General features: G+C 52.8%; 1 protein-coding gene across 4 annotated transcripts in view; it reads right to left on the bottom strand.

Annotated features, from left to right (window-relative positions):
• Nucleotides 1–27,930, bottom strand: part of Zmiz1 (zinc finger MIZ-type containing 1) — a 93,555-nt gene that overhangs the window by 15,307 nt on the left and 50,318 nt on the right. For 3 of the 4 annotated variants that reach the window (XM_032919115.1, XM_032919117.1, XM_032919118.1), the window contains 8 exons: nt 14,717–14,861; nt 7,784–7,898; nt 6,716–6,933; nt 5,751–5,949; nt 4,622–4,912; nt 1,808–1,990; nt 1,023–1,103; nt 205–379 (listed from right to left, as the gene is read on the bottom strand). In XM_032919115.1, the coding sequence (XP_032775006.1) occupies nt 205–379; nt 1,023–1,103; nt 1,808–1,990; nt 4,622–4,912; nt 5,751–5,949; nt 6,716–6,933; nt 7,784–7,898; nt 14,717–14,861 (1,407 nt within the window). The remainder of the gene's footprint in view (nt 1–204; nt 380–1,022; nt 1,104–1,807; nt 1,991–4,621; nt 4,913–5,750; nt 5,950–6,715; nt 6,934–7,783; nt 7,899–14,716; nt 14,862–27,930) is intronic. The other variant, XM_032919116.1, reaches the window with a different exon arrangement.

Genomic DNA, 27,930 nt, shown 5'->3' with positions numbered 1-27,930 from the left:
TGGGGATAAGGAGGCTATGGGAAATCCAGCCCCCTCATCAAATATCACTGGGAATGGGGAATCCTTGTTCTCAGCCCTCCTGCCTGTTTTGCATAGCTCCCACCCCTGGTAACCCAGCCCTGCTCAGCCCATTGTCTGAGCCCTCTGGTCCTGCCCACGGAGGGCCTCCGAGTCAACAGAAGAATAGATGGCAGGGGCTCTCACCTGGGGGTGGTGGCAGAGCGCTCATATTTGGCTTGATATCAGGTGGGAAAGGTGGCTTGACATCTTGGCTGGGGGACAGATAGGGAGGTATGCTGCTCCCGGGAGTCATGGGGGGTGTGGGGTTCCCTGGAACGGGCGAGTGGGGGTAATTTGCCACAGGAACTGGCCTAGGAGGCTGGAAAGAGATATCAGAAATAGGTTGTGAATTCAGAGAGGTAATGGGTCAAGCTGTGGACATATGTTCTACCTATTCCAAGTCCTACCCTAGGGCTACCCCTCCCAGCAAGGAAGGTGAGTCAGCAGAGGACTCGGGCTCTCCTGCAGGATCCTGCTTCTTTGGGAGGACAGAAGGGACTGGGAAGGACCTTGTCCCTCATTAAAGCTCATACTGCTGAGGCCCCTCAGGGCTAGGTACATTTATGGCTTCCCACAGCCAGGGGTCAAAGGGGACACAGAGGCCCAGGGTGCTGGACTTATCTGACCTACACCAGGAAGAAAAAGCAGCTGGCCTCCCTACACTATGAGTCTAGTCCATGTTCCTTGACCCTGTTCTGGGGGCTCGGGGGAAGAGTACCAGCCCCCTTTCTCCTCACTGTCTTTGTCTGGTTTTCTATAGGGCCCATGCTTGTCCTTGGTCCCACATTAAAGCAGTGGACTCTGGGTCCTGAGTGCGTCTATGCCTTAGCACATGGCCAGGAAAGTGCATCCCTTACCCGTGGGCCCCTAAAAACTCGCAGAGATGCTGGGGTGGGAAGGTAAGGGGGTGTGTAAGCCTGCTGATGCCGGCTGAGGGTCGGCTGGACTTTCTAAGCCCTCACCCTGTTGACGCTCCCTTGGCTGTAGCTGCTGTAGCTGCTTCCAGAGGAGAAGGTGTTGTTCTGTCCGTTAAACTGTTCTGGCTGTTGGAACGAAAGAAGGCAGAGGAGTGAGCAGAATGGCTCCACGGCCTGACCTCCTTGGAGACACGAGTGCTGGGGAAGAGGGTGCTAAGATGGGGTCTCTAGGACTAGTGTGAAAAACAGAGGGGCCTGAGCGTTGCTTCTGTTGTTCACAGATAACATTTTAGCAGATGGATCCCATACCAGCAACAGGGAGGGTGCTGAAATGAGCACCTTGAGCAAAGATGGCAGACAATCTGGAAGTGTAAAATGCAGAGGGTTCCCTTCTGAGAGCAGCAATGGAGAAGGGTGAGCGCTCAGAGATCTTTATCACAGTAGCACCATAAAGGCGAAGCGAACACAGAGAGAAGGGTGAGGTAGAGTGGGATCCCCTCCGCGGACTGCTAGGCAGCCACCAAGACAGCAAGAGAGACATTTTAAAGCAACGAGCATACAACATATGCAGGGGGACAGGCTCAGGACAAAGTGGTGGCCACGCTCTGTCTTTCAAGAATCGTGCCTCCTCTGCCATCACCATCCATGTACTGTGAAGGAAGGAGAGGGAGGCTACCCGTCTGAGCGCAGACAGAGCTGAGCACCCACAGAAAGCCAGCACTGTTCCCCTGCCTGCCTTTTGATTCCTTCAGGAATACACGGAGGATCAGAGCGCTGCTGCAGGTGCATTCGATATGTGGGTGCCTGGGTGCCCTGACGGTGGGACTCACCTTGTAATACTGCCCCATGTTGACTGTGGGGGGTGGGTACTGCCCGGTGCTGGGTTGGCTCGGCATCCTTTGTCCGGGGTAGTTGGGAGATGTGAGTGGCCTTGGGGGATTAGGGGTGGGGTACTGGCCTGGCTGGGTGGGGAACTGGCTGTTTGGTCCATATTGCTGGTTTCCATAGTTGGGCTGTAGGAATGGAGAAAGGGCAGGGTTGGTCATGATGATGTATTCAAATGCTGCGTCTGGGCCCGCCTTTTTTAAAGACTTATTTTATTGCCCACATATATACATGTGTACTATGTGCATGCCTGGAGCCTGTGAAGGTCAGGAGAATGAATCAGAGTCCTACAATGAGAGTTATGGATGGTTAGGAGCCATCATGTGGATCCTGGGAACTGGTTCGGGTCCTCTGCAAGACCACTCTTGACCACTGAGCCACCTCTCCGGCTCCCCTACTCCTCTTACACACAAGATGCCCTCTCTACCCTGTCATAGGAGAGACTGAGACAGAAAATATTGGAAGCCTCCACTTGCTTTGACACCCAGGGCCACTACATTCTGTATGCCCAGACCATAGGCCACCATTCCACGTAACCGTCCTTTTGGAAGCCTGTGTCCTCAGAACCCCACGGATGCTCAGAGTTCCTCAGCTGTGTCTTTGAGGGGGTTCAATCTTAAAATATTCCTTTGTTTCTCCCAGTGCTTATGTGTGTACCACAACGTGTCAGGGAGATGCAGGTCACAGGATTTGTTTCCAAGTCGTGACAAGTCCTGCAGCGAGGCTGATATGGGTAGCGCTGTCCCTACGTTCAACACTGAGCAAACAGCTACCCAGTGCTCCATTCGTAACAGTGTCAACTCACTAGCTATACAGCTGTTGGAGAACTAGTCAACGAGGGGTGGGGAACACAACAGCCCCTCCTGGACAGGTTATTGAGAAAGGAGACAGCGCCACCTTCTGACATCGTCCCTATCTGGAACAGTAGATGACTCAGGGGTACCTGTAACTTAGGTACCCAGAACATGGTGTTCCAGAGTCCTTTGATTTCTATTCAAGAATATTCCCTAAGAGTCTCTCATCCTCTAGGCTCAAATCTAGTTGGTGAGAGCGCTCCAGTGCCTGGAAATACACATCAGAGTGGGCTGTACTCAGGATCTTTCAAGGACTCTCACTGTGGGGGCGCATCTGCTACTCTGGGCCACTGTGAGCTCTCACCATGGTATGAAGTGGGTAGTACCCGCCTGTTCAGCAGGGTACAGGAGTGTTGTAGGGGGGCCAGACAACAAGATTGCCGCCTGAAGTAAAGTTGTAAATTTTGAATTTTGTTGAAACAGGATTTCTTTGTGTAACCCTGGTTGCTGGGAACTTGCTCTTTGGACTGGCCTAGAACTCAGGGATCTGCCTGCCTCTGCCTCCCAAGTGCTGGGATTAAAGGCATTCACCACCAATGCCTGGCGAGGTCGTGCCACTTCTAACAATATGCACACACTGTCATGAGGTAGAAGCCAGAGCTTCCGACAGGGACCACTCAGCATCTTATAACCAGCCGGGAAGCAGCAGTGCTCTGGGGAGGAATCCTAAGAGCCGAAGGCTTGGCCTCCATGTAGGGCTTTTCAATAAGCGAATCTTCTGTGGCCTCATCTCAGATGAGCAGAGGCTCAGACATGCATGCCCAGCGCAGTCAACGATCTCTCAGGAGGTTGAGGGTAGAGGACGTTTAGAGACACAACGGTGTGGGGCTGTGCTCTGGAAGTGAAGCCATCAGCTTAAGGCTCCAACCCAGGGCTAAGAAGGGGCCTATGGGCCTTTGAACTTCTCTCCCTGAACCGGTGTCCACTAGGTTGAGGCCCAGGTCCTCAGTTGGCCTCCTGGGTGGATAGGAAGCGCCCTAGCACCCTATTCTTGAGTCTCAGGCTTAGGATACCTATATCAGTTATGCCATCATCCAACCTCCGTGAGAGTGGCTGCTGAAGGGACCTGTGGGGACAGAGAGCTTTTGCTTTCTTGGGATAGAAATCTGCTCTGGCTCAAGCTGAAGACCACAGCCTTGACCAGCTAGAAGGAGATGGAGAGAGAGCAGGGGGGCCATGCTCAGGAAGGGGCGTCATGACGTGTGCCAAAGACAAACGTCATTGGAGCGGTGTGGGATGGGGTGAGGCATCTGCTGGGCAAGGATCCCGGTCTCTGCTGTATTCTGAGTGTCACTGAGGCCTGGTGACATTTCTTCCCAACCCCCCGCCTTACACAGAGTTTGGGACAGTCTGCTGGGATGGTTTCCTCTGGCACTTCTGCTGGGAGACCCCAGAGAAGGCACTAACTATCCCTAGTAGAGCGACGACGATGGAAGTAGGCCCTAGGGACACTGTCTGCCACCTGATGGCCGTCCTGATACACACAGCCTGTACTAGAGGGTCTGGTGGCAGCCCTCACACTCTAGGTGGTTCCTGGCCTTGAGGTCCTTACCCAAAGTCATGCATTAGTATCTGAGCATGGGCAGGAATAAGTGGTCTCCATGGTTTCTGCTTCTACACTTGCCAGCCCTGTAGGCCAGGGTAGACTGTAAATAGCATTGACTAAAAAAGCCACACACACTTGCTTGGGGTTGCTTGTTATGATTTGCTTGGGGTTGCTTGTTATGATTTGCTTGGGGTTTTCCACAGCAGAGATGGTGGTAGTCAGGGACTAAGACTCCAAAACCCAGCCTTTAGTCCAAGTTCTCCAAGTGGCCAAATTGTGCCCTTTCCAAGGCTCTGTCTATGGTCCCTCTGTCAGTCCACCCTCCCCACCCCCAGTACCCCATCTGTAGTCACACTCACCTCTCCCGGGTATGACCTCTTTATGCTCTGAATAGGAAGGGACTGGGGTCGGGGGCCTGGGTAGGTCTGCTGGGGCATCCTTTGCCCGTGTGTGCCAAAGGGGCTGATGCCAGGCGGTCGGGGCTGGTTCATGCCCATGGGAGGGCCGCTCATGCCCGAGGGTGTCATGCCAGCTGCCATGCTGGCAGGGTTCATGCTGCCCCCCATGGAGGCAGGCCCCCGAGGCCCGGGTTGGTTCATGAATTGGCTGTTATACGCCTGGGTGGGACCCATCTGGAAAGAGGAACACACCTTCAACGGGAGAAGAAGAAAAAAAAAGAATAAAATGCCACATGCATTGAAAGTGCAGGGAGGGAAGGTTAGGGGGCTAAGGGGAAGGCATGCTTTCCCAGGGGCTGCAGCTAGGAACCCAGAAGTCTCGAAGGACCCAGGCCTCCAGGGCTCACTACCGCCCTCTGCAGGCCTCATGGGAAAGTGCAGCTGGAGGGTTTGGGTAGGGCGGGGGAGCAGTCACTCGGAGGCACAGGCAGCATTCTCAGGAAGGCAGGCAGGGAAGGGCTGGGAGGGGCACAGGGAGGACACAGGAAGAGGAGGCGGATGAGGATGGAGGCTGAAGCCCTTTCCTGAAAGCCCTAGCCTTGCCCTTGGTCAGTGGCCAATGGAAACACACCCACCATACACTAAGCAAGATTTACCCAGCCCACTTCCTCCTGCCCACCCTGTACCCTTCCTCCATGCTTCTGCCCTGCATGGTTACGGGGTTCCCCTCTTCACACCCCACCCCATCCCTTTGAAGGTCAGAGGATCTACGACAAGGCCTGGTAAAATCCACAGAATAGGTTAATGGGACAATAGTGACCTCTGGGGTGGACAGGCTAGTAATGAAGCCATTTTAGGCACACAGCCTACTGTTTGGTAAGCAGGAACTCTGAGACCGATAGCATACCTCTTCCCCCATATGCACTAGTGAGCTACCAACCCACACAGAACGTAGCACACCAAAACCCCCTGCCACACCCAACCATTCTACCACACCCAAGCACAACATCCTTCCAAGGATACCCTTGGCATTGACACTCAAGACTTCCCCAGTGTGGGTGAGGCCAGGCCAGGAGGCAGGAACCCTTACCGGTCCATACTGGTTTATATCCTTATTCTGTGTCTCTTGCAAGGCTGCCACTGTAGCTGTGGCCGTGGCTGTGGCTGTGGCGGCTGCTGCTGCTACTGCAGCTGCTGCAGCAGCAGCAGCTGGCTGGGTGAAGTCAGCAGGAGGCCGGGTATGTGGAGGGATGCCCATGCCTGCAGGGGCACTAGGACCCCCAGGGTAGCTGTGGAGGAGAAGCAGGAAGCAATCAGAGAGCACTCCTTTCTTAAGCTGACCCTGGGACACGCCCAGGACCAGGAGGAAGGCTACACGATTATACAGATATGTTCCAGGCACGTAGCTTGTGGATGTGAGGCCCAGTAGGGGACCTGGAACTTCTGAGGTTGGCAGCTATTCTTGCTACTAGTGATGACTAGGCCACTTGTTTTCTGAATCTCTGCTGGGGCTAGGACGTTTCCATAGTGCTCCCTAGGCCACAGCTTACCTTCTAGCAAACGCTGACCTGAGAATTGTATGGTGCTGAGTGCTGTGCATGTGGATCAAGGAGTTTGAGACTCCTGTTTGAAACTACAAGGCCAGAAATCCAGCAACTTTGCCCCTAGAGCTAGGGAAGGGTGGCTTGCCTGCTTCTGTCCCTTCCTCACTGCGGCCTGAGGTTGGGGGACTCTAGTTTCCATTTCATCCTTCTTTTTCAGGTCAGAGAGGCAAAGAGCTCTCTGAAGAGCTTTGGACAGGTGGAGCCCACTGTCACCACTCTTCAGTCCTGCCAGTTCAACCCATCACCTTATAAATCCTAAAGACACAAGGCTAAGAAGGGAGTGAAGATGTATCCTCTCTTCCCTTGTGGGGAAGGGAACCTGGTCAGACACATGGCAGAACTGTCCTCATATCCTGGACCAGGCAACGTGGAGCTGGCCTTCAACTAAGAGTTCTTCCTGGATGTGGGTAGGAAGGGCAGGGCTAACATGCCGCTGTAGTCGGTCACTCACCTGGCTCCGAAGCCCCCGCTACCAGGGTAGCCGGGCCGGCCGTACATGTTGGGCTGGATATAGGGCTGTGCAGGGCCAGCTTTGGTGGAGAACTGTTGCTGTTGCCCTGCAAATTGTGGGGAGTTGAGGCCGGGGTTGCTGGTGCTCATGCCCGATGCCATGGGGTTGCCACCTGGATTCATAGGGTTGCTGGCATTGGCCATAGGGTTCCCGAGAACCTGCAAGCAGTGAGAGAGAGTGGCTGTCACCGAGGTCTGTACCTGAGGCAGCATGGAGAAGAGTAGCAAGAAGACATAGACTGGAACATGGCAGAGAGGAGCACAGGAGTGGCTTGCATAGGTTAGCCAGGATGGAGTGAGGCCAAGGTTCACAAAGCCAGGGCTCCAGAGAGGGATGTGAGGCAGGTCAGTAGTCCTTGGCAATCATTAGCCTATGCAGTCCCAACTCTGCAATAGGGCTTGGTGCCCAGGGGTCTGGACATGGACGCCCTGGGGACCTTTGTGACTTTGGCCTACAGGTTGTCTGTGGATGAAGACCCCAGGGAAGTATGACAGCTCCCTCTGGGGTGGCCTGGCCCAGGTCCAGCAGTGGGGGACCCTCTGTTAGGACAGAGGCAAGGAGAGAGAAGAGGAAACAAGAATGGCTTGTCTGGGAAGGCGACTGGGTTTGTTAGGCTAAGGCGCCCTTTACTGAGAGGTGACATCTTAGGAAAACCTAATCCAGGCCATTCAGAGCCAAGGGTTTCCAGCCGAGAACCCCGAGGACAGTAACACACAGGGAGTTCTCGCTTGCACAACTAGAGGAAACATGGTCTCAGAAGGACACTCGTGGCCTCGTCACATAAACACCTCCCTCTTCTATCCCAGAAGGCCTTACAATAGGGGATGGTTATCAGGCCCAGTTGTGTGTCTCCTGAGGCAGCTGTGTACCCTTCTGGAGTGATGTGTCTGTAGCGACAGTGAGGAGGGCGGTCAAGGCATGGTTCCCCGGAGAATCCCAACTCAGGGGAGGAAGAAGAGACACTTGTGCCTAGAAGGAACCAGGGCTGGGGATGGGACGGGTTCTTACCTGACTCTGGGATGTGTTGGTCACTCCCCACACCGTGGTGACCACGGAGAGGGAGCCAGGAGGCTGACTGGTGTTCTGCTGCCAAGGGACAGAGTCATAAGGAAATGACCCATCACTGTGGAGAGAGAAGAGGTCTTCAGAGCTGGGGCAGGGCTCAGATGACAGTGTCTTCACTTGACCTTTGCCCCAGTGAGCTCTGGGGCTCCAGGCTCATGACAGCGCTTGAAGCAGAGAAGACGCATCTTCCCTGGGAATAGGCCAGGCAGACATGACTCTCCCCCGTCATTGCTGGGGCTACCCCTGTGGTAGCTGCTTTAACTGGGGCCACAATCCAGTAGCTATGCAGCGAAGAAGCCAGCTAGTGTGACCTAAAGCTTACTCTAAGCCCCCTCTTCAAGTATGCTGATTGTTGATGACCCCCCACCACTGCCCCCCAAACAGTCAGACCTCAGCATTGTCTCCACAGGGGACAGCCTGGTCCCCACTTTACAGAAGCTGGAAGGGCCTTGGTGGAATCTTGCTTTTATCCTTATTGTCAGTACCTCATGACAAATTTTAGCTGCTGAACTGAGTCCCACTGACCTGGACTTGGGATTCAGGGTTGGGTTACCTTCTCACCCTTCCTCTGTGCCTAGGCCCAAGCCTGCCTGGGTTCCCCAACTCTACCTCCAAGTCCTGTGCCCATCTCTACCTGGCTGAGACCTTCCCTCACCTACAAGTCAGCACCATCAGGTTCCAGTGTTTATTGGGTAGACTCTAAATGTACTCCAGAATGAACTATCCCACCAGCTGGTCCCCGAGCCTTTACCACGCCTCCTCACTCCAGCCCTATGGCGGGCAGCTCTTCTCAAGGAGCCCAAGGGCAATAGAAGCCAGGAATCTACCTCCTCTCATCTCAGGCTTACAGAGAGCACTCAGCGAGGCCTTCCAGCCAGCCAGGGTGGTGTGGGAGGAATGAGAGGGGTCCGAAGTGATGTACAACATTAAGACTTGCCAGGGTCCCTAGCCTCACTCTAGCTTGCTCTTACTTCCTCAGTGAGATCCATAAAACACTGTACCTGTGCCCCAGAGCAGCAGAGAAAATGTCATGTGTGACGCCCTCTTCCCTGGGTCTGCCTTCACTGGTCCGTGTTCACTTCCTGTTTCTCTGGGAAGTCTTCCTATTTCTCGTAATGTAAAGGAGCACCCCACCCTGTCTTTTACGTATTTTTCACAGCACTCATTACACATTTGATTATTATCTTCCTAGCCTCTACTCCAGAATCTACAGTGACATGCATCTAGCAGTTTTGTGGGACAGAGTGGATTAAAGGCCAATGGACGAACAAAGTAGCCATGAGCCAGGCCTTGAACAGGTCCTGAGCATGGAGAAGAACTGCTGAGCAGGACCTGTATTTTCCGGGCTGTGGTGGCTGAGCTCTGTGGCCTGTGCTCTCACGGTGGTCAGAGAATAACCCTACCTCAGGCTGTTCTGGACCCTGCTGCAAGGCCAGGTCTCCACGGACCTGGAAAGTCATCCTGGACACACCCCTCGTATCCTGACCCCACAAGTCTCCCACACTCTCATTTTTGAGAAGAGCCTGAGAGCATTGTCTCATGTATTGCCCAAATCCAGGAGTGGGTCCTGGTCCTGGTGCCCAATAGCATGGAGGAGCAGAACACAGTGAGGAACGGGGTTGTAGCTCAGTTGGGAGAGTGCTTGCCGAGCATCACAAAGCCCAGGCAGGCCTGGAGAGAAACATTTACAATCACCTTATAACCTCTGAGGGGAAGACAGGAGAAATCAGAGGTTCAAGGTTATCCTTGGCTACATGGAAAGTTTGAATCTAGCCTGGGCTGTATGAGACCTTGTTTCAAAACAAACAACCAAATAACCAAACAACGTAACCCCTAAACCCAAACTAAACAACACAAAACACTGTAGCCCACAGTGGGGATGAATATTGCTCTCTCAAGGCACCGGCCACTGTGGACTGAGGATCAGTACCAAGAGGCTTAGTCAAGAACATACGCACAGGCCTTGGGGGCTGAGCAGCACATTCTCTGAGAGGATTAAGAGGCCTCTATAAAGTGATGCAAGGCTCATTATTCTTGGTGTGAAATGTCAGGGCTAGAATGGGGAGAGAAACAGGTATGGCTGACCAGACAGAACAGGGCCCAGGAGCACCGGTGGTTGACTGAGCTTGTCAAAGTGAGGCTTTTGGCCAGGCTAGAAGGGGCTTCTCCAGGGAGGGGCTGAGACACTGCTGGCATGAGGGACCTGGCTGGGACACCCTGCAGGGCATGTTTTCACAAAAGAAAGAGGAGACCTCTGACCATTCATTATCCTTCTGGATTCCCAGCTGGGTATGCTAGACAGACCTAGGTTCTCAAGTGGGAATAGTGAAAAGTCTGTCTTTCCCCCACCACACCCCACCCTTCAGATGTTTCACAAACTCCATACCACCTTCCAGGCCAGGGTCAGGTCCATGGAGGTTTGATTCTAAGGGCTCTCTACCGGCACCCACGGCATTGGCCTGTGATGTGTCACCTCTGCCTGGACTCTCACCTCTACCTCACCTGTCACTGTGTCCAAGATCAAGGACAAACCGAGCTCCAGTGCCAGCAGGGAAAGGGGACTGGCTGGAGTGGGAGGAGACTGAGAGACAAAAGGTCCTGGGGGAGAGGGGCTCTGGGAAATGCATCCCAAGGCCTTTGGGAGAGGGTAAGCATTGCACGCTGGAAGCCAGGATGGAATTCTGGAGTCTCAGTGACCAGCACTGTTAGTGACCTCAGGCTCCTCAGCTTTCTTCTCTGGGCTCTTCTTAAAAACAGACAAACAAACAAATAAAATGGCGCAGTGGTGCCAACTTCAATTCCAGCCCTCAGAGGGCAGAGGCAGGTGAATTTCAGAGGCCAGGTTGGTTTACACAGTGAACTCCAGGTCAGCCAGAGCTACATAGTAAGACCCTGTCTTGGGAAAAAAAACAATTGTGCGTGCATGCATGTAGAAACACGTAAGCCATGGTACACATGTGGGGGTCGGAGGACAACCTGTAGGAGTTGGTTCTCTCCCTCCACCACATCAGTTCCAGGAGATCAAATAATGTAGTTGTCAGGCGCCTTTGTCCACTGGGCTATCTCAATGGCCCTTTTTGCTTTCTTTTTAAAAGCAATTTTTTCTGGGGGCAAGAAGGGCCTACCAACAGAGCAAAGGTTGGTCTTGGAATTTTGACCCTCCTGCAGGCTCCTTCCTTGTGCTGGGATACAGCCTGGATCTTTGGTACCTTTGGTTTCCCTTTCTGTATTGCTGGCAATGAACCCAGGGCCTTGGGTATGCAAAATAAGTACTCTACCACTAACCCACACTGCCCTCTCTGCTCTAAAGGGGCTGGAGAGGCAAGGAAGAGCCTGTGAAGAGGATATCAGGCTAATGTTTGGAGGGCGTACAAGACCCTGGGGATCCTCATGTACCAGACTTGGTCCTACTATTCTTCTTAGAGATGAGGAAACTGCAGGTCAGAAACCGGTGCCCAGTCCCACGGCTAGAAGGCATCAGCCTGGCTCTACCTAGCGTACTAGGGCCTCTCTTTGGATTGTAGCAAATCCCTGGCCCTGGAGAAGCGAGATCACCCTTGATCTCAGAGGCTCCAGCGGCTTTGATTGTAATCAAATTAATAGATAAACAAGATTTATTAGACTCTTAATTAGCTTTGCAACACCCATTTGCATAGAGACAATGTGCTAATCACAAATGGCTTTTTAAACCACTCATTAAAAACCTGGATGAGGAAACAGGAGTTGTTGGGATAAAGTCCAGAACACCTCAGGGACACCGAAGGTGCCCTTCTGCCCTGGCAATGGCTAGATCCTCCCAGCTTCTATCTTGGGGTTATTGGGTGGGGGTGGGGGGATGGAAGATGTTTCTGTGGCTCTTTGTTAAGTGGAAGATGATCTTGGTGTGGTCAACAGTGAAGCTAACACAGGAGCTGAGGACTTTTACAAGCTATCGTTAGTTCATTCTCTTCACAGGCTCACTGATACGCTCACCAAGTGCTTTGGAAGCAGCCTGGCTCCTCCCTACATTTCTCTCATGGTGATGAGTAACACCATGTCTCTTTGGGACTTCGGGAGCTCAGAGAAGTCAAGGGTTTTGATTGGAGGCATAGCACAGAAATACTGTGGTCCCAGGGCCTCTCCAGACCTCTGGGTTCAGGTAGGCTTTCCAGCTCCCTGGTTTCTCCCTACTTCTTCAGAGCCTCCACTTAACGACCCTCTGGGTACCAAACTCCAGACTTCCCAGTGTACAGAATGCACACCACCCTTAGTAAGAAGACAACAGCCCTTTTGAAGATACCAGAGTCAGTTTCTCAATTGCAAAGACTTGCTCTCTCTTCCACTATCTATGTTTAGGAATTTACATTAGAGTTTAACAGGTGCTGGAGCCCTCCAGAGATCCCACAGGGACATGCATGAAGGTTACAAGGAATGGCCAGTCAATTCCTGGTCACTGGTTACTGAGTGTCCTCTCCATAGTCCTGGGTTTGAAGAAGGGTCAGGCACTGGCCATTGCTCAACAGTTGCCCCACCATAATGTGGCAGTGTTATAGCAATTACCTAGGGTAAGCCACGGATAGGAGCAAGGCATGGGCTGCTAGAACCCTAAGATATACCCTCACAGCCCTGAACACACTCCTCTGTGTCCTACTTCAACTCTACATGCTGTGTGTTCTTAGGCAACTCATTTCCCACTCTAGGCCAGGTTTAGTTTCCTTCTAAGTTCCGTGACCTTGCTATGCTTCCAAGAGGAGTAGTTCAACTGATCAGCCTCAACCCCAGTCAATACCCAGCAAGCGCACAGCTCCCAGCCTGCCTCTGAAAGGCCACCAGAGACCACAGAATACACGGTACCTAGGTCTTGAAGCTTGCAGACCACTTGCTTTGCATTGTCTGTTACCCTGATGGATCTTCAAGGCCCTGAACCTGTCATGGTAGCACAGATGGGAGGACCTTGGGTGGCTTTTTACACACAGTATTTTTAGGCAAAACTAGTTTAAGGTTACAGAATGCAGGTGGCTTCTCCTCAGCCTTGGATCCTCAGTGGCCTACCTTCAGGAATCTCAACAACCACCTCTTCCTAGACATAGGGACCCAGGACTCCCTCTTTGCCTGCCCCTATCTACCAGCTCTTAATTTTGCCCCAGGAGCCTTCCTCCTCTGCTGGTAGAGTCTGCCTCTAAGTAAAGAGGCTGCTTTCCTTTGTTTATTGCCAGATAATCCACATCAGCTCAACTTGATTAAGACCTAGCCAAGGATGGACTGTGGTCAAAACCTGTCACCCTCCAGGGCTACAATAGCCATGGCCAAGCAGGCCATGACCGAGACAGGTCTCTAGTGGGAAGCCTCAGTGCTCTGGTCTATCACTGTCACCAACAGTCAAATGACTCAGGCAAGAAAGTTGGGAGGGGCAATGTTAATGGGTTGATGAGAGTCAAGATGGTTCTGAAGCACTGAGGGGCTGGGCAGAATTAGCAATATACAGCTGAGTATGATCACACACACACACACTCAGCATACACCCAAGCATGCTCACATACATGCACATACACACACATACATGCTTGCACACATGCACACACACCTGCACACCTGTAATCCTAGCACTAGAATCTGAAGCAGGAGGATCAGGAGTTGGAGATCAGCCTGTGTCACTGAGGGAGACCCTGTCTGCCTCCAAATACCAACGAAATGGTCAAGCTACACCACCATCCATCAGACCAATTGCCAAAGTCCTCTTCACTGACAGATTGACCAGGAATAAAGTGCAGAAGACAGAAGGAAGCAGACTTATCTCTCTAGAGCAATGAATGGTTCTCCACTAAGGCGACACCCTCACTCTCCCAAATATGCTGGGTGTTCTTGTTGCCCTAATGCTTAGGGAGCAGGGGAGGCAGTCATCAGAAAGGTAAGGTAGTCAGGGCCACGATGCTCACTGCATTTATCTACCCATATATCTACTCAGGAAACACTGGCACAGAAGGAAGTCTCTCAGAGTCTAGCGAGGCAGTGTCAGTGTGCTGTATGAGAAGGCCTTGCTATGCTCTGAAATACTCCTGACCACGGCAGGCAAACATAGTTGGGTCACCCTGGCCAGGCAGAGCACTTGGCCTTGATGCATGCTTGAGGTCCTCTCTGGTTCTGACAGTTATTCCGATTAAGAGGCCAAGGTTGACACTGAGTTCCGTCACTGCCTGGACCGTGCAGTCCAGAACTGACTACAGGATGTTCTGGGCTTCGAGTCTCTCGGCCAGGCAGGATAATGAGAGCTGAGCCGACTGCAGAGGCCCCCGTCATTAGCGAGGACCCACAAGGGGAGTGCAGACAGCATGACGGGCCCTGTTGTTGCAGGGTCAGCCCACAGAATACTCAGAGCATCAGCTCAGCAAGGCGCCTGGGAGATAATTAACAGGGAACTGCCAGTCTCACCACGTGCTTTTCCGAGGCTGCTGTAGGGCAGCCTGGCCAGTTCCTAGGTGCTTGCCAGCTCCTAGCAAGCCTGTTCCTGCCTAGGACCTAGGATTTTGGCAGACCTGGCTCAGTTTCACTTGCTCCGGTATGGTGGGTGTGGCCTGGTTCTGCTCCACACTGAGGTGGGGCCCTAGAATGTCCCAAGACCTGAGAGTGCCTAAATGCTTGCTCTGGATAGAGGGATTCTTAATGTTCTATTAGAAGCATCTGAAGGACAAGGTAGCAGCCGGTGGGACAAAAATGATCTTCTCATCCCTGCCTGATAGGAAGAAGCAAGCCACCTAGGAGGATTTAAAGGCCTCTCAGAGGCCCTGCCCCCAAGTATTACACCACAGAAGGTTTCTAAGATCCCAGGTACACAGAAAACAGAGATGCTCAGTGCCTGCCCTGGTAACCCATCCCTGAAGGCACCAGGAGTTTGTTTACCTGTGCGACAGAGTGGGTTTCATGGAGCTCATGGAGTTGAGGGGGGGCTGCATGGGGAGTTTCCCAGGGGGGTCGTTCTGGCGGCTCTTCTGATGTCGAAGCAGCAGCAGGCGGCCAAGTTCTTCACACCAGGAGGACAGCAGGGCTGCAAGGAAAGACAGATGGTCAGCGGACACACTCGAGCCCATTCTGCATCCTTCCCAGACATGGTGTTTATGAGGCCAGTTTTGCTCCTGGGAAACTTTCTAAGGCTTCTTGGGAGGCCTCAGTGTTTTAAACTATAAAATGGAGACTAATGCTCTTGAAGGAGAAATCAGAATCATTTGTGCCATGAGTCCAATACAAGAGCCCGCTGGAATGGCCACCAGGTTAAGAGACCTACGAACAGTCCAGACCACCAAGAGGAGGATATAGAGATGGAGTCAACGGTGATCTGGGGGAAAAGGCCAATAGAGACCTTAGATCAGGGTGTGACCCAGGCACCACTGTGCCCCCACAGACTTCTAGGAGATCCCATTACCCAGTACTCAGAACATTTTTGCTACCTGGGTTCTCATCATGGATGTGTTAGAAACTGTTATGTGCAGACATAACTTAGAGCTTTTTGGAGTTGCTGAGGACCCAGGAACACTGATGGACTCAAAGCCTGAAACCCCCAGCTAGAACTCTCCTTTTGAGTACATGTTAGACACACACACATACACACACACACACACACACACACACACACACACACACACACACACACCACACACTCATTAGACTCAAATGCTTGGAAGGATGAAAGGTTTCACCAGCAGAGGATGGCAGTGTGTGTGTGTGTGTGTGTGTGTATGTGTGTATATGTGTATGTGTGTATGTGTGTATTGTGTGTATGTGTGTGTATATGTGTGTGTGTAGTGTGTGTATTGTGTGTGTGTGTTGTGTGTGTGTGTTGTGTGTGTGTGTGTTTGTACTAGAGATGGCCAAGGCAGCATGTCCAAGGGACTCTGCTACAAGTCTACAGTGAACCCATGCTGTGGAAAGAATTGTCCTCTCTTCATCCCAGTGTAGCCACTAGGGACTAAAATTTCCTCAAGGTTCTTTCAGGATACAGCCAAGTTTAGGGAGGGGACGTGGTAAGGCTGGGTTTGTCACCACATCCCCTGTACGTCTCAGACTGTTTGGAGATAGAGGGGTGTGGACTTTTGTCCAGTAGCTCACGCACGGGAAGTCACTCAGTACTCAAAGCCAAAGAGTGATGAGATAGAGATGGTGTCCCTGCTCTGTAAGAAACCCTACAGATGACAAAATGCCTTCAGAAGTTCAAACCCCTGTTGACCTTTATCTCTTGACTTCTCCCACTTACTCAGCACTGCCAACACTGGAGGGATATGCCCAAATGCAATTTAACCAGGAGTGCTGGGTATTTCCAACTGCCGGGTCCTGTCCACGTCCTCCCTCTCTCGAGACCTGAACCCACAGCTCCAATGGGAGTCACTGGGGCCGTCAGGTGCTTGTTCATCTTGCCGGTGCACAAAAGCACCTGACTAAGGACGGAAGTAGGACTGTGGCCCTCAAGAGAGCAGCCGTGTCTCCCCTAGAGGCAATGGATATGCTGATGTAGCTTGTCCTTTTCTGTGAGTGTGAGGACAGTGAGTACAAGCACAGGACCCTGCCCCTGACAGGCATCTGCTGGGGAGCCAATGAGGCTCCTGGTGGGTACCCAGACATGTCAAGAGGGGAAGCTGGGGTTGGGCACAGGTATGTTTTCAGATTGCTCCATTCTGTCTCTGGGCCCTGGTTAGGCTTCTTGCACAGGGGACCAAGTATCTAGAAGCTCATCTGCATGCCAAGCATGAGGCTCACACACAGGGCTGCAGCTTGAGAAGGCTTGCGGCCAGCACGAAGGATGTATGGATGCAGATGAGCTGTTTGCTATACGCCTCGCTATCTTAGCCCTGCTCCTCTGGGTACCAGCCAGGCCACTGCGGGATTTAGGGCTTCCCTTGGTTACCAGAGGCTGCCCTAAGGGTAAAGGGCAGGCTCGTCCACTGTCCCAAGTGGATTGGCCTCTGGAAAGATAGCGAAGGTGTAGGACTGGCAGTGGAAACTCGAAGGCAGCTGGTGGGATGTGTGTTAGCTATGTCTTCACATGCCTGGAAGGCCACCATCCTGTGACCAGGAGGGAAAGAGGTGCAATACAGAGAACCCCACTTTCCCTACCTTGGCTAAGAGCCTGGCGAGCACAGAGCTCCCTCACAATGGACAGGAGCAATGCGAATGCTTCTGAGGCCTTGAACGGCAGAGGCTATGTGGAGACAAACACCACATGGAAATTTGCTGCCAGAAACGGAATATGGGTCTGTTGAGAGACAGAAGCCCATGGGGCTTGAATGATTCAGCCGGGTGGGACCAAGCACACTTTGATCTGGAAGGCCTATCTGCTTCCCGAAGGTCAGTCTTGTCTGCTTGTCTCTGCACTGTGTCCCAGCTGCTGAAGCTGTCCCAGGATGGGCAACAGAGACAGTTCTGGTCCTAACTTGTACCTCTCTCTGTGGTAGATAGGTCAGAAATGCTCTACCAACTGTCTAGACAGCCAACACTGCTGGCCCTTGTCTTAGCTCAAGACAAGTCTCACTCCCAGGCGGACTTCAGCTAGGAGCAGTGTCCATGGAGGCCCGTGGTCTAAGACCTGGCACTCAGAGGCACCATCCCAGTGGCACCCACTGCTGCTTCTTCTCCTGACAGGCCCATGGCAGGGTTTGACTGTCCCGAGGGCAGAACACATCGAGCTGTGAACCTGTCTTTTGTATACAGTGCCTGGAGAACAGTCCTTAGCGGTCTCTTCCTTATGCCCACCTGGGGCAGGCTTTGCACAATGTCCAAGCACTGGGAAGGGTCACCCTAGGAGTCTGGCCTCTCAGTCTGGAGCAAGCCAGTTTCCCCACTAGCTCATCAGAACATTCCACCAGGTGTCCTAGCTAATGTCACCATGCAGCAGTGGGGCCCACGTTGGACCCCAGCTGCCTACTCGGAGACTCAACCTAGGTTTCAAACTATTTTCAAACTTCTCAACATGACATACAAACACACACAACCCAACACTTCTACATGATGAGGACGGCAAGACGGCTCAAGGGTTGACGACTCGAGTTCCATCCCTGAGACCCACATGTTGGAAGGAGAACAGACTCCGGTGTACTGTCCTCTGACCTCATTGTGCTGTGTCTCTTACACACACACACACACACACACACACACACACACACACACACACACACACACACACGATATACAGACAAATAAATGTTAATTAAAATAAAGATCTATTGGCCATTTGGGGACAGCGTGTCACTATGTAGCTTGGATGACCCAGTACTCACTATGTAGATCAGGCTGGCCTTGAACTCAAGGCTGCCTCTATCTACTGCTGGGATTAAAGGCCTATGCCACCATGTGTATGACTCTCCACAAACACAAACTAACATTTTATTACTAGGCTCCACTCCTAACCATTGTTGCCTCAGGGGCCAAAGCGACTGATCGCCCACCTACATTAATTTGACAAACAGCTGCTGAACACCGAGTGTGGGGCTTCCTGCACTAGGTAAGACCCCTGTATAAGCCAGCAAGCTGGACGTAACTCAGGGCTCACTCCTCTGAGTTACAGTAGGGGTCAGCTGTATCCAGGGCAAGGAGAAAGAACAATCAGATCAAAACAGTTCCATCTGACTTCTATGTGACCGTTAGCTAAACGGTCACATGTTCTCTCTAAACCTTTATCTGTCGAGGAGTATAACCCTAATGTCTGCTACTCAGGATCACTATGACGTTTCAATGACACAGACACTGATAAAGTGCTTAACAGTAGCTGGTAGGTAGAGGGGTCTATATAGCATTGTGGTCCCAGCAACTTGGCACTCACCGTGTGATCAGTGGGAGTCACTGAGGAGTCAGACCACCATGGTGTGTGACACCTATACAAGGTCACAGGGCAGCTGTTGGGGGGTGGGGGTTGAGTCACCACTCTGAAGTACAGGAAGACTGAAGGCCCATGGTGTGCTAAGCAGATGATTAGCATCAGCTTCCATAGTTGGGAGTGACAATAAGGAAGGCTCTGAGGCCTTGGTGTGTCTGTCCACTTCTGATCTGGAGCCGAGTGCAGAGCCAGTGTCCTGGGTGGTTATGAGTTCCAGACACTCATGGGAGACGTGTGGGTAGACGGGCGCCTTGGCGCAGATGAGGAAGCCATCTGCTCGCCCAATACAGGTTCTGCATTCAGCCCTGTTCCTCCCTTCTTCCCTGAGCTGCCAAGGGGCGGAGAAAGGACAGCCAGTGTCCTACTGCGAGACAGGAAGTGAAGGGCAGTTGTGCCTCTTCAGCTGTTGCCCCAGAAGAAAGATAGTTTTGCTCCCCTGTGTCTCTGAGGGCATTGCTAGGTTCTTACACCAGTAGTTCTGGGGAGAGTAAGGAGGGCATGGCCATGACTACTGAAAATGAAAGCACACAGGAAAGACACACAGGTTGGTGACTGGGTTCCAGGAAGTGGGTCTGAGAGGACATGGGAGAGCCAGGTTCCCCACATCTTCCTCTTCAAGGTCTTTCTAGCAACCATTTTCGCAAACAGGCACCATCACAATGTCCTTTAGGGCAAAGAGGGAGGCGAGGGTAGAGGCAAGATGGACTGGAATGCAGAGCCCTAGGCACTGAGCTCATGGCTGACCCCAGGCGTGCCTTCCCTGGGGGCAGGGACAGGCCCCATATCTGCTTCTGTATCTGTACCTCCCAGCAGAGATCAGAGAGGAGGCAGAAGGAAGAAGCAGCAAGGTTCTAATTTGGGGAACTGTCTGGACACCTGGCATGGTTTGGACTTCAGAGACCAGCTTTTGGGAGCCTACGATGATAGGATCCAGTTGGGGTCTAGGATAACAGGCTGGGTCTCGGCATCCAAGACAGCGAGCACACAGGGGCATGGGAGAGGTTGCTCCTCACCAGGCTGGGCTGGACTTGAGCTTGAGATGAAGCAAGAAGGCAGAGGCAGCCAGATCTCAGGGAAAGCCAGGTCGGGAAGTTTAGATACCAGGCCTGGGCTGTTCAGTGCTTTAAGATCCGGGAACTGGGAAGAACCAGATGCAGGGGAGGAGCCTGAGAAGCATTCTGGAGGTGATCAGAGAGCCGTAGGTGAAAGCTTTAGCCAACAGGCTGCCACCAGGGAATGCAGAGTGAGAAAAGGGAACTCTGAGGAGCACATTTCCACGGCTAGGAGGAAGCTGGGGAAAGAGGAGTGTACGTGTGTGGGAGGGGCAGTGGGGATATGACGGGGTGGCTTCTGAGACCCAGGGCACCCAGGAAGGACTGAAATAGCCAGGAAGAGGCCTGCAAGACACAAGGGATTCTTTCACACATCCTAGGAAGGAGAGAATGCAAGGAAGGGTCATTCCTCCAATAAATAGCTCAGTCGCACATTTTAGGTTCACGTGGGACAATGACACAGCAGCGGAATGAGCTAGGCACTTCCTGGTGAGTCAGAGAGCCCACACCAACATGTCCACTCCAGTCCCAGGAGCACACACACTTAGCTGTCTCAGGAACATGTACCACCATGGTGTGTCGATCATCTCGGCAGCCTGTTGTCCTACACCTTGCCTACCCCAAGCTCCGAAATGAATTAGAACAGGGCCACCCATCATGTGTCTGTCACCAACCCACCCTGCTTTGGGTAGTCAGGATAAGCTGAACGGAAGCGAATGGGGCCATGAGTCAGGCTATCGAGGGGTTAGACATGAGACTGGAGGGGCCCCCTTCCACAGTCCCACACTCGGCGTAGCATTTGGTAAGAACTACGCAGCCACCACATGACTAACAGGTTGCAGTGAGGCACAGACAGAAATAGCTCAAGTACATGAGAGGATGGGAGACGGTCAGTCATCAAGCACTCTGTCTGAAAGCCAGGCTGCAGTGCAAGGGCCCTGAACGCAAGCCAATCTCCACAGCACTGTCACCAGATAAAACCTATCACGGAGTCGACTGACACATTTCATGCCATGCACAGCTACAGGCTAATGAGAATTTATAAATGTAAGCCGCTTACAGAAACAACAGCGTAGGTGACTTGAGGACAACTGCCACCTTCATGTCATCTGCTCATGTGCTGGCACCAGTGCTTACGGTGTCTGTGCATCCACTATGGCGTACCCACAAGAGTACCTCTTATCCCTCTCAGTGGGGCCAGGTCACACTTTCACCTTCTCCTCTTTCAAGCACAAAGTCCTGGCCCCCAATGCCGGCAGCAGGGAATCTCTGGCTTGGGCTGGATACTCTAGAACTCACCAGGGGGACACAGGCCTGGGCTCATCCCTTCATTCTGTGTGTAAAATAGTGAGATAGCAAGAATTCCTCTTGTTTACAGACCTGGCCTGAGAATCCCCAAGGCAATAGATCAGGCTTAACTTTGGAAGCCCCCATGAGAAGCATCAGGTTTCCTCTCTCCTGAGGTCAACATTAAACAAATTCAGATACAGGCAGGTGGAGTATCCTGCAGGATAAACTGACTGGTTTTCCTGCTGTCCTCTTCTGTAGGTGATCCTCCTTCTGACGCTGAGACGCCTGACAAACAGAAAACGAACCTGGTCCCTTGTGGGTCTGTCCTTCCCAGACTCTAGGAGAATCGCACAGATGTACATAAATGCTAAAAGTTGCCCACTTGGCACCTTTATGCTTGGTGTCCCCTGGGGTGGAGATGTTACCTCTGGCACCCAACAGTGGCCACATTCAGTGTTTCTCCACAGGGCTGACCTCATAGACCCACATTTCACCTTGACATCTTACCTACTCCTGCCTCTCGGCTCCTGTGCCCAAAGTACCAGGGGCTGGCCTGGGGAGGCTCACTTTCTGTAGGAGCACTGGGCAAAAAAAGGGCTTGGGATCAACGCTACAGCCGCCCTCTTCACACAGACCAGCTCCGAAAGGTTCTTGATATTAACTGTGACCTGAAGTGCGATGGGAGGGTGACAGGAAGGGCTCTGCTCCCATTAAGAGTCAGGCAGTTGGACTTGCATTCTGAAGAACAGAAATGGCTACAGAATCGTCACGTTGCTTCCTTGCCGTGGGACTGACAGGCTGTTTCCTGCCGGCCTCTGGAGGCCTCTTCTGCAGGGTGCCCCAGCAATGGAGAAATGGCCCCACTCTCTGCCTCAGGAGGAACCCACAAAGGAAGCACGTGACCACGAGAGCAGATTCTAGTCTTGGGCTGAGTGGGTAGCTCTGAGTCACTGACCTGGTAAAGCAGCTGTAGGCTCTACAGGCGCATCTGTCTACAGGAAGGGTGGCCGGCCATTCTGACCCTACTCACCCTGCTGCGATGGTGGATGGAGAAGATCAGCCCAGGGACACGAGAGCAGAGACAGTTCTCCCTCCCCCTTTCCCAGCTACTTCGAACCCTCAGCTTTACTCTCTGCCTCTCATGCCTCAAGGGCTGCCCCAGGACTATACCGTATTAGAGGAAGAAGCGGGGGCAGTTGGTAGATTCAAAAGACCACACCACAGGACACTGGCTCTGCCACTGGTCCATAGGACTTCCCTTCCTTTATGTCCCTTGTCTGGGACGTCAGACCTGTCACTTAGGAGACACTGATGTACCATCCTGGTTTCTCAAATGAGCTGAACTGTGTGGCCACAAGTAGCCTTTGTTCCTTTCTAAGTCCAGGAGGGCATGTGGGTAGATGGGAATTACCCTGCAGCCTTAACGCCTGGGGTCAGGACTTTTTGGTGGTCTCAGGGAGCTGAACTTTGGTGGTGCCAACGACATCCCCTGGTTTTCTGTGGAGGAAGCTCTCCTGAGGAATTGCCACACTTTTGCCCGGCCTCCTTCAGTAAGGTGTTGGCCTGGGTTTCTACAGCTTCTGGTTTTCCCGGGTCATTCTCACCTTCTGTTCCCTGCTCTGCCATCCCTGTCACTGTGCGGGGTGAGAGGCAAGACAGCAGAAGCTGCCTGCTGACTAGGCTAGGAACCCTTCCATTCACCCCACCTCCCTACCCACCATTCTTCTAGAAGCTTAGGTCTGGTGTGCTGCCTGCCTGGGACTTACACAAGTTCCCTGACAGCTCCTCAGGCTGGGAAGGTGTGGGCTTAAAGGATCCAGTGGAGTGACCTAGCCTGGAGTAGCTTCAGGATACTCCTCCCGCCCCCACCCCTGCCTCCAGAACACTCCCTCTTCCCAAGGGCTCTATGGGTGACAGAAGCTGGAGTCTCAAGGCGTGTGAACACGCCCTGGGAACTGAACTCTCGGGAACCTTGGAGCCTGCAAGGCTGATTCCCAAACTGGTTTGGCTGTTCCTTGCCTTGCGGAGGCTGTCCAGGCTGAGCAAGAGGGAGCGCAAGAAGATTCCAGAAGAGCTGAGCCTCTGGGGGCCTCAGAAGAACCCAGTCTGAAAGTTCCCTTCATTTCCCATTACCGCCCGGCTAGCGTGGAAAATTCAGGCTCGAACGCTAAGACTCCAAAGCAAAGTCAAGAGTGTACGTTCATCAGGAAGACGATGTCCTACCCTTAAGATGGTCTCATCTCTACAAAGTGTCCTCTCGAAGTACTGTGGACCCGAGGATGAGCTTGGGCCGTGAGCCAGCAAGCTGCTGCGGTTGGCTCAGAGGAGCTGGCGGGGAGCCAGTTCCGCAGACTTCCCTCTTGAAGTAGTGGCTCAGTGGTCCTCCCACAGATCCTCCCCTGGGGCTGACAGCTCCAGCTCCCATCCAGGAGAAGTCAGGAGCCTGACTCAGGCCACTGCTTACTGTGTGGCAGGTCGTAACCTTTGTCTCCTTAGGCTTTAGGGATGGACGCCTGCTGGCTAGGGATTACAGAGCAATACAGTGGGAAAGGAAAGAACACGAGTTGCAAAGCAAGGGGACCAGTGAGAAGACTGTGGGTGACAGTGGTTGGTGCCAAGCCTAGAAACTTGAGTTCAAATCCCAGGACCCAAGTGGTGGGAGGAGAGAAATAGTTCCCACAAGCTGTCCTTTGATCTCCACACACACACACACACACACATATACATGTAAGAAAATAAAACACAAATGACAACGGGCCTTTAGTCCCAACACTCAGGAGGCAGTGGCAGAGGCAGGCCAATTTCTCTGCGTTTGAGGCCAGCCTGGTCTGCGTAGAAACCTTATCTCAAGAACAAAACAATAACAATAATGCAAGTGCTGGGGGTGGTAGCTCAGCGACAGAACGACAGAACGTTTGCCTAAAGTGCTTGAGGTTCTGGGTTCAATCCCTACTACCACAACAAACAGTCACAGAAGCAAAGTATGCAGCACTGGGGGGTGGGGGAGGGGGAGGGTAGGGCGTAGGGGATAGGGCGTAGGGGGGAGAGGGAAGGGGGGTAAGGGGTAAGGAGTAGGGGGCGGGGAGGTAACTATAGTCTTCCTTTTAGAGCTTTGGGCCTATGCCCATGATAGCCTTCACTCCACATCCTGGGAAGACATGGATTCTATGAGGGCAGAGCTCCTAGGTGCTCAATGACACATTGGTGTTCCTAAGGGGCTATTTGAGGACTCCTCACCTGCCCCCCTCCAACTCCTTCTTGCCCTGAGGAGCACCTGAAAAGGCCAAGGGTAGCCCAGAGGTGGCAATGAGGTAGTAAAAGGGATGCAGTCAGATGGCCTGGGAGACCAGGATGCTCTCGCATTGGCCTGGGTCTCTGAGGTGAGCAGAGAGCTCCCCCTTCCCCCACTTTGTTGTGCCTGGAGCTGCAGCGGGCACAGCCAGCCTCATCCATTTTCCTTCCTGCATACACTCTCTCCTACAGGCTAAAACACCAGTACCCTCTGTTTGACCTCAGGGAATTGGGGGGCCAAGGAAGTCTATGGGAACTTCTTTGTCCCTGGGAAATGTCAGGGAGACTCATGGTCTGGCTCCTCCAGGTAAGAGCAAGCCACACTTCTTCCTCAGAACCCCCAACTCTCAACACACTGGGAGCAGATGACGGCAGATCACACGTTTATGTGTAGAGCAGCCCAGCTGTACACTGGGTGTCCAATCCTAGGGGAGACAGCAGCTGGTGACCTCTCCCGGGCCCCTCAAATGACAGGGCTCATGACACCAACACAGAGGCTCACTGGGGTGACCAAGTCTTGGGGAGATGATTGCCCCACAACAAACTTGTATCAACAAGGGAACAATCCAGTCAGTTCCCAAAACTCAAGGGGTGTGGGGTATGGTGACAGGTGTAGGCAGCACGCAGAGTAACCCACACCCTTCACTACTGGGTTTGGGCACACTCAGGGAGCACCTGGGGGCCAGACTCTGTCCTACCCTGCCCTGTCTTTAGGCCTCTGATCTCTCACCTCACCCACCATTTCCCCAATTCAACAGATGCTTAACCAGTTACATTTACAGAATTTCAGGATCCTGATGCAAAATGCAGGCAGGGCCTCCTCTCTCCAACTCGGTGCTATCTCCATAGCTGCAGTCTCTCTGGGACAGAGAGGTGCTTTTCTTTAGGAGATCTCCTAGCCCAGGGTCTCCAAACATGGCAAGCAGGGGTGGTTAGAGGTTCCTTTCTGCCTGGTCTTCAAGTGGGTTCTCCATGTAGAACTATGTGGCTGTGGCTGTCTTTCTACTCAACAAACGAGAGTACAGTTTCATTTCTCTGCCTGTTCTGACTGGCTATTCTGTGCCTCTTCCGAAAAAGCCTGATGATACTGGATGGGGAAGCGCCTGTGTCTGGCTGTGACCACCTCTCCTCCAGGTGCCCATGGAGATACTGGATGGGGAAGTGCCTGTGTCTGGCTGTGACCACCTCTTCTCTGGGTACCCATCAGGGCTGGCAAGTAAATAGTCTGTTGCAGGAAAACACCAGATTGACCTCTTTATGGAACTGGATTGGTTTTTCTAAACCACAAGGGTCCCTTTTACACTCTAGAGAAAGATTCCAGAACAGGTTCTAGAATGCCAGCTACCAGTTCAGTCACAGACACTCTTGGTTTTACACAGATACCGCCTGAAGCAATTCCTAGAGACTCTGTATGGCACACCCGAGAGGGTGGCAAAGTCAGAGATTTTTTTTTGTTGTTGTTGTTATTATTTTACTTTTTAACTTGATATAATTCTTATGGGCTTCTTGTATGTAACACTTAGTACGTCCCGGACAGGAAGTCGCAGGGCAAGACTGAACCACCTGGATTTCCCGGCCACACATTCTTCTTGTCCATCCTTAGAATCATCTGGAAGGCCGGTTACAAGACGAGTCCTAGATCTCCAGTCCCTGTGGGGTCTCTGATGCAGCAGGACACAGCTGAAGAATCTGCATTTCCATCAGGTTATGATGATGATGTCGCTCCCCGTTGGTCTCACTCCGAGAAGCACTGTCAGGCCTGGCATCGTGAGCTGCTCTCTCAAGGACTTCCGGGATGGATTTGAGAGGCTCTCTCCTTTCTCCCTTCCACTGACATGTTCAGGAGCTCTCAGAACCAGCTCTGTGAGCTGGCAAATGGTCTCTCGGATTGCTGCTGACCTCCCCTTACTATTACACCTTGGGCTAGAGACAGGAGTGCATGGAGCCATGGTTATGTCAGATTTCGGAGCAAGGCCCAGGTGGGAGATGCACTTGCCTCACCTGCAGGTGACCTGTCTGTCTGCACAGGTGTCATCGCAGAGGCGTGATGGAGGAGCTACAGGTGAACTTGCTTCAGGTCAGGCCATATTCCAGTGGCTCTGTCTCAGTAGTCTGACGTTTCTGTATTTGGGAACTTGGGTCTATCTCCAGAAGCTCCCAGTGCCACCACCAACAGCTGGTGGATTGGCTGAGTGGAGCTGAGCACTCTGCGTCTTGTGGCCACAGGGCTGAGTCAGCTGTGGTACCTCAGGAGCTGGGGCCCCAGGTAAGGCAGGACTTGATGGGGGGAGGGAGGGCAGGCACACGGCAGACAGCAGCCTGGGCCATCTGCTGTGCAGTCAGTCCCAGCTCCTGGTTTCTCTCAAGAGCCTCTGGAGGAGCGACCGTCATTTGTTGAGGCCTCTGCAGCGTTCAATCACCACACAGCACTCCACGCAAGCCTCCCTCCGCCCCTCCAGCTCCTTCTCGCTCTCTCTGTAGGAAACAGCTTTTGCCTTCTGCCTCTGATGGAGGCCATGAAAATTAACAGAGCTTGAGGCGAAAGCACTGTGGCAGGAGGGGCTGGGGCTGGCTGGCCAGCTGGCCAGACTGAGCGGGCACCAGCAGGGTAAGCTTGAGGCCTGAGGGGCTTGCCTGGACAGACGACTGGCAACCCAGCAAGGCCACAGGGTCACGGATGGTGGTCAGCAGGCTGGAGCCAGTCTAGTCATCCTTGGGGAGCCAAGCTTCACAGTTTGGACTCTCCTTAGTCCAGGGCTAAGGGAGAATCTGAGGATGAGAACAGTTTCTTTCTCTGACCTTAAAAAAGCCAGCTCATACAAGCATTGTGTCCTTAGAAGGTCAGCTGCATATGCTAGACAAATCAGGACATCCCTTTTCTTCACCGTCTGACAGTGCTGGGAACCGGTGATAACTATGTCTAGCCTCCTGGCCCCAAGAGACACCGAGGGACTTGCCAAAGGACAAACAGCAAATGGCAGGGGGTTCTATCCTCTTTGAAGGAGAAAAATGACTTATGTACAAAGTACACAGATACATCTCTTTACAGAGCAGCAGGCAGGAAGAAGGGGGAGCTGGCTCCAGACCCACAGTTCTCCCTATACCTGATCCATCTCCCTGTTCTTTCTGAAGAGGCCATGCACACATGCAATCAGAGCAGTGGATGGAAACAAGACTCATTCATCTCCCCTCACCCCCACTCCCAGTTCCTCACATCAGGGGCCACAGACGCTGGAGGCTTTTTTTTTTTCTTGCAGGGTCTTTCTATCATAGATTCACAGCAAAGCTTTCCAACCTCCCCCAGACACGCGTTTCGGGGTTCTTCTTCATGAGCTTGACCTCCCCAGCCAGGGCCAGCCACAGGCCTCGTGGCTTGCTGGCTGTCCCCACCTGAACAATGTGGTCTAGTATGCCAAGGTTTCTCTGTGGCTACCACCATTACGCTTGCAGTGACTGGGTGGCACCCACTACTGGATATGGATCCCTTATCAAGCATGAGGATCTCAGGCTGAATGCACCATCAATTCCCAGAGGACAGGACTCTCTCTGCTATGATCTATACCCTGCCTCTCTTTCACAGACCTATCCTTGAGTCTCCAGCTGTAATCCCTACCTCACAC

Source organism: Rattus rattus, chromosome 13 (assembly GCF_011064425.1).
Source record: "Rattus rattus isolate New Zealand chromosome 13, Rrattus_CSIRO_v1, whole genome shotgun sequence".
Taxonomy (NCBI): Eukaryota; Metazoa; Chordata; class Mammalia; order Rodentia; family Muridae; genus Rattus; species Rattus rattus.
Note: the sequence above shows the minus strand (reverse complement) of the source record. Positions and strands in the feature narration are given on the sequence as shown.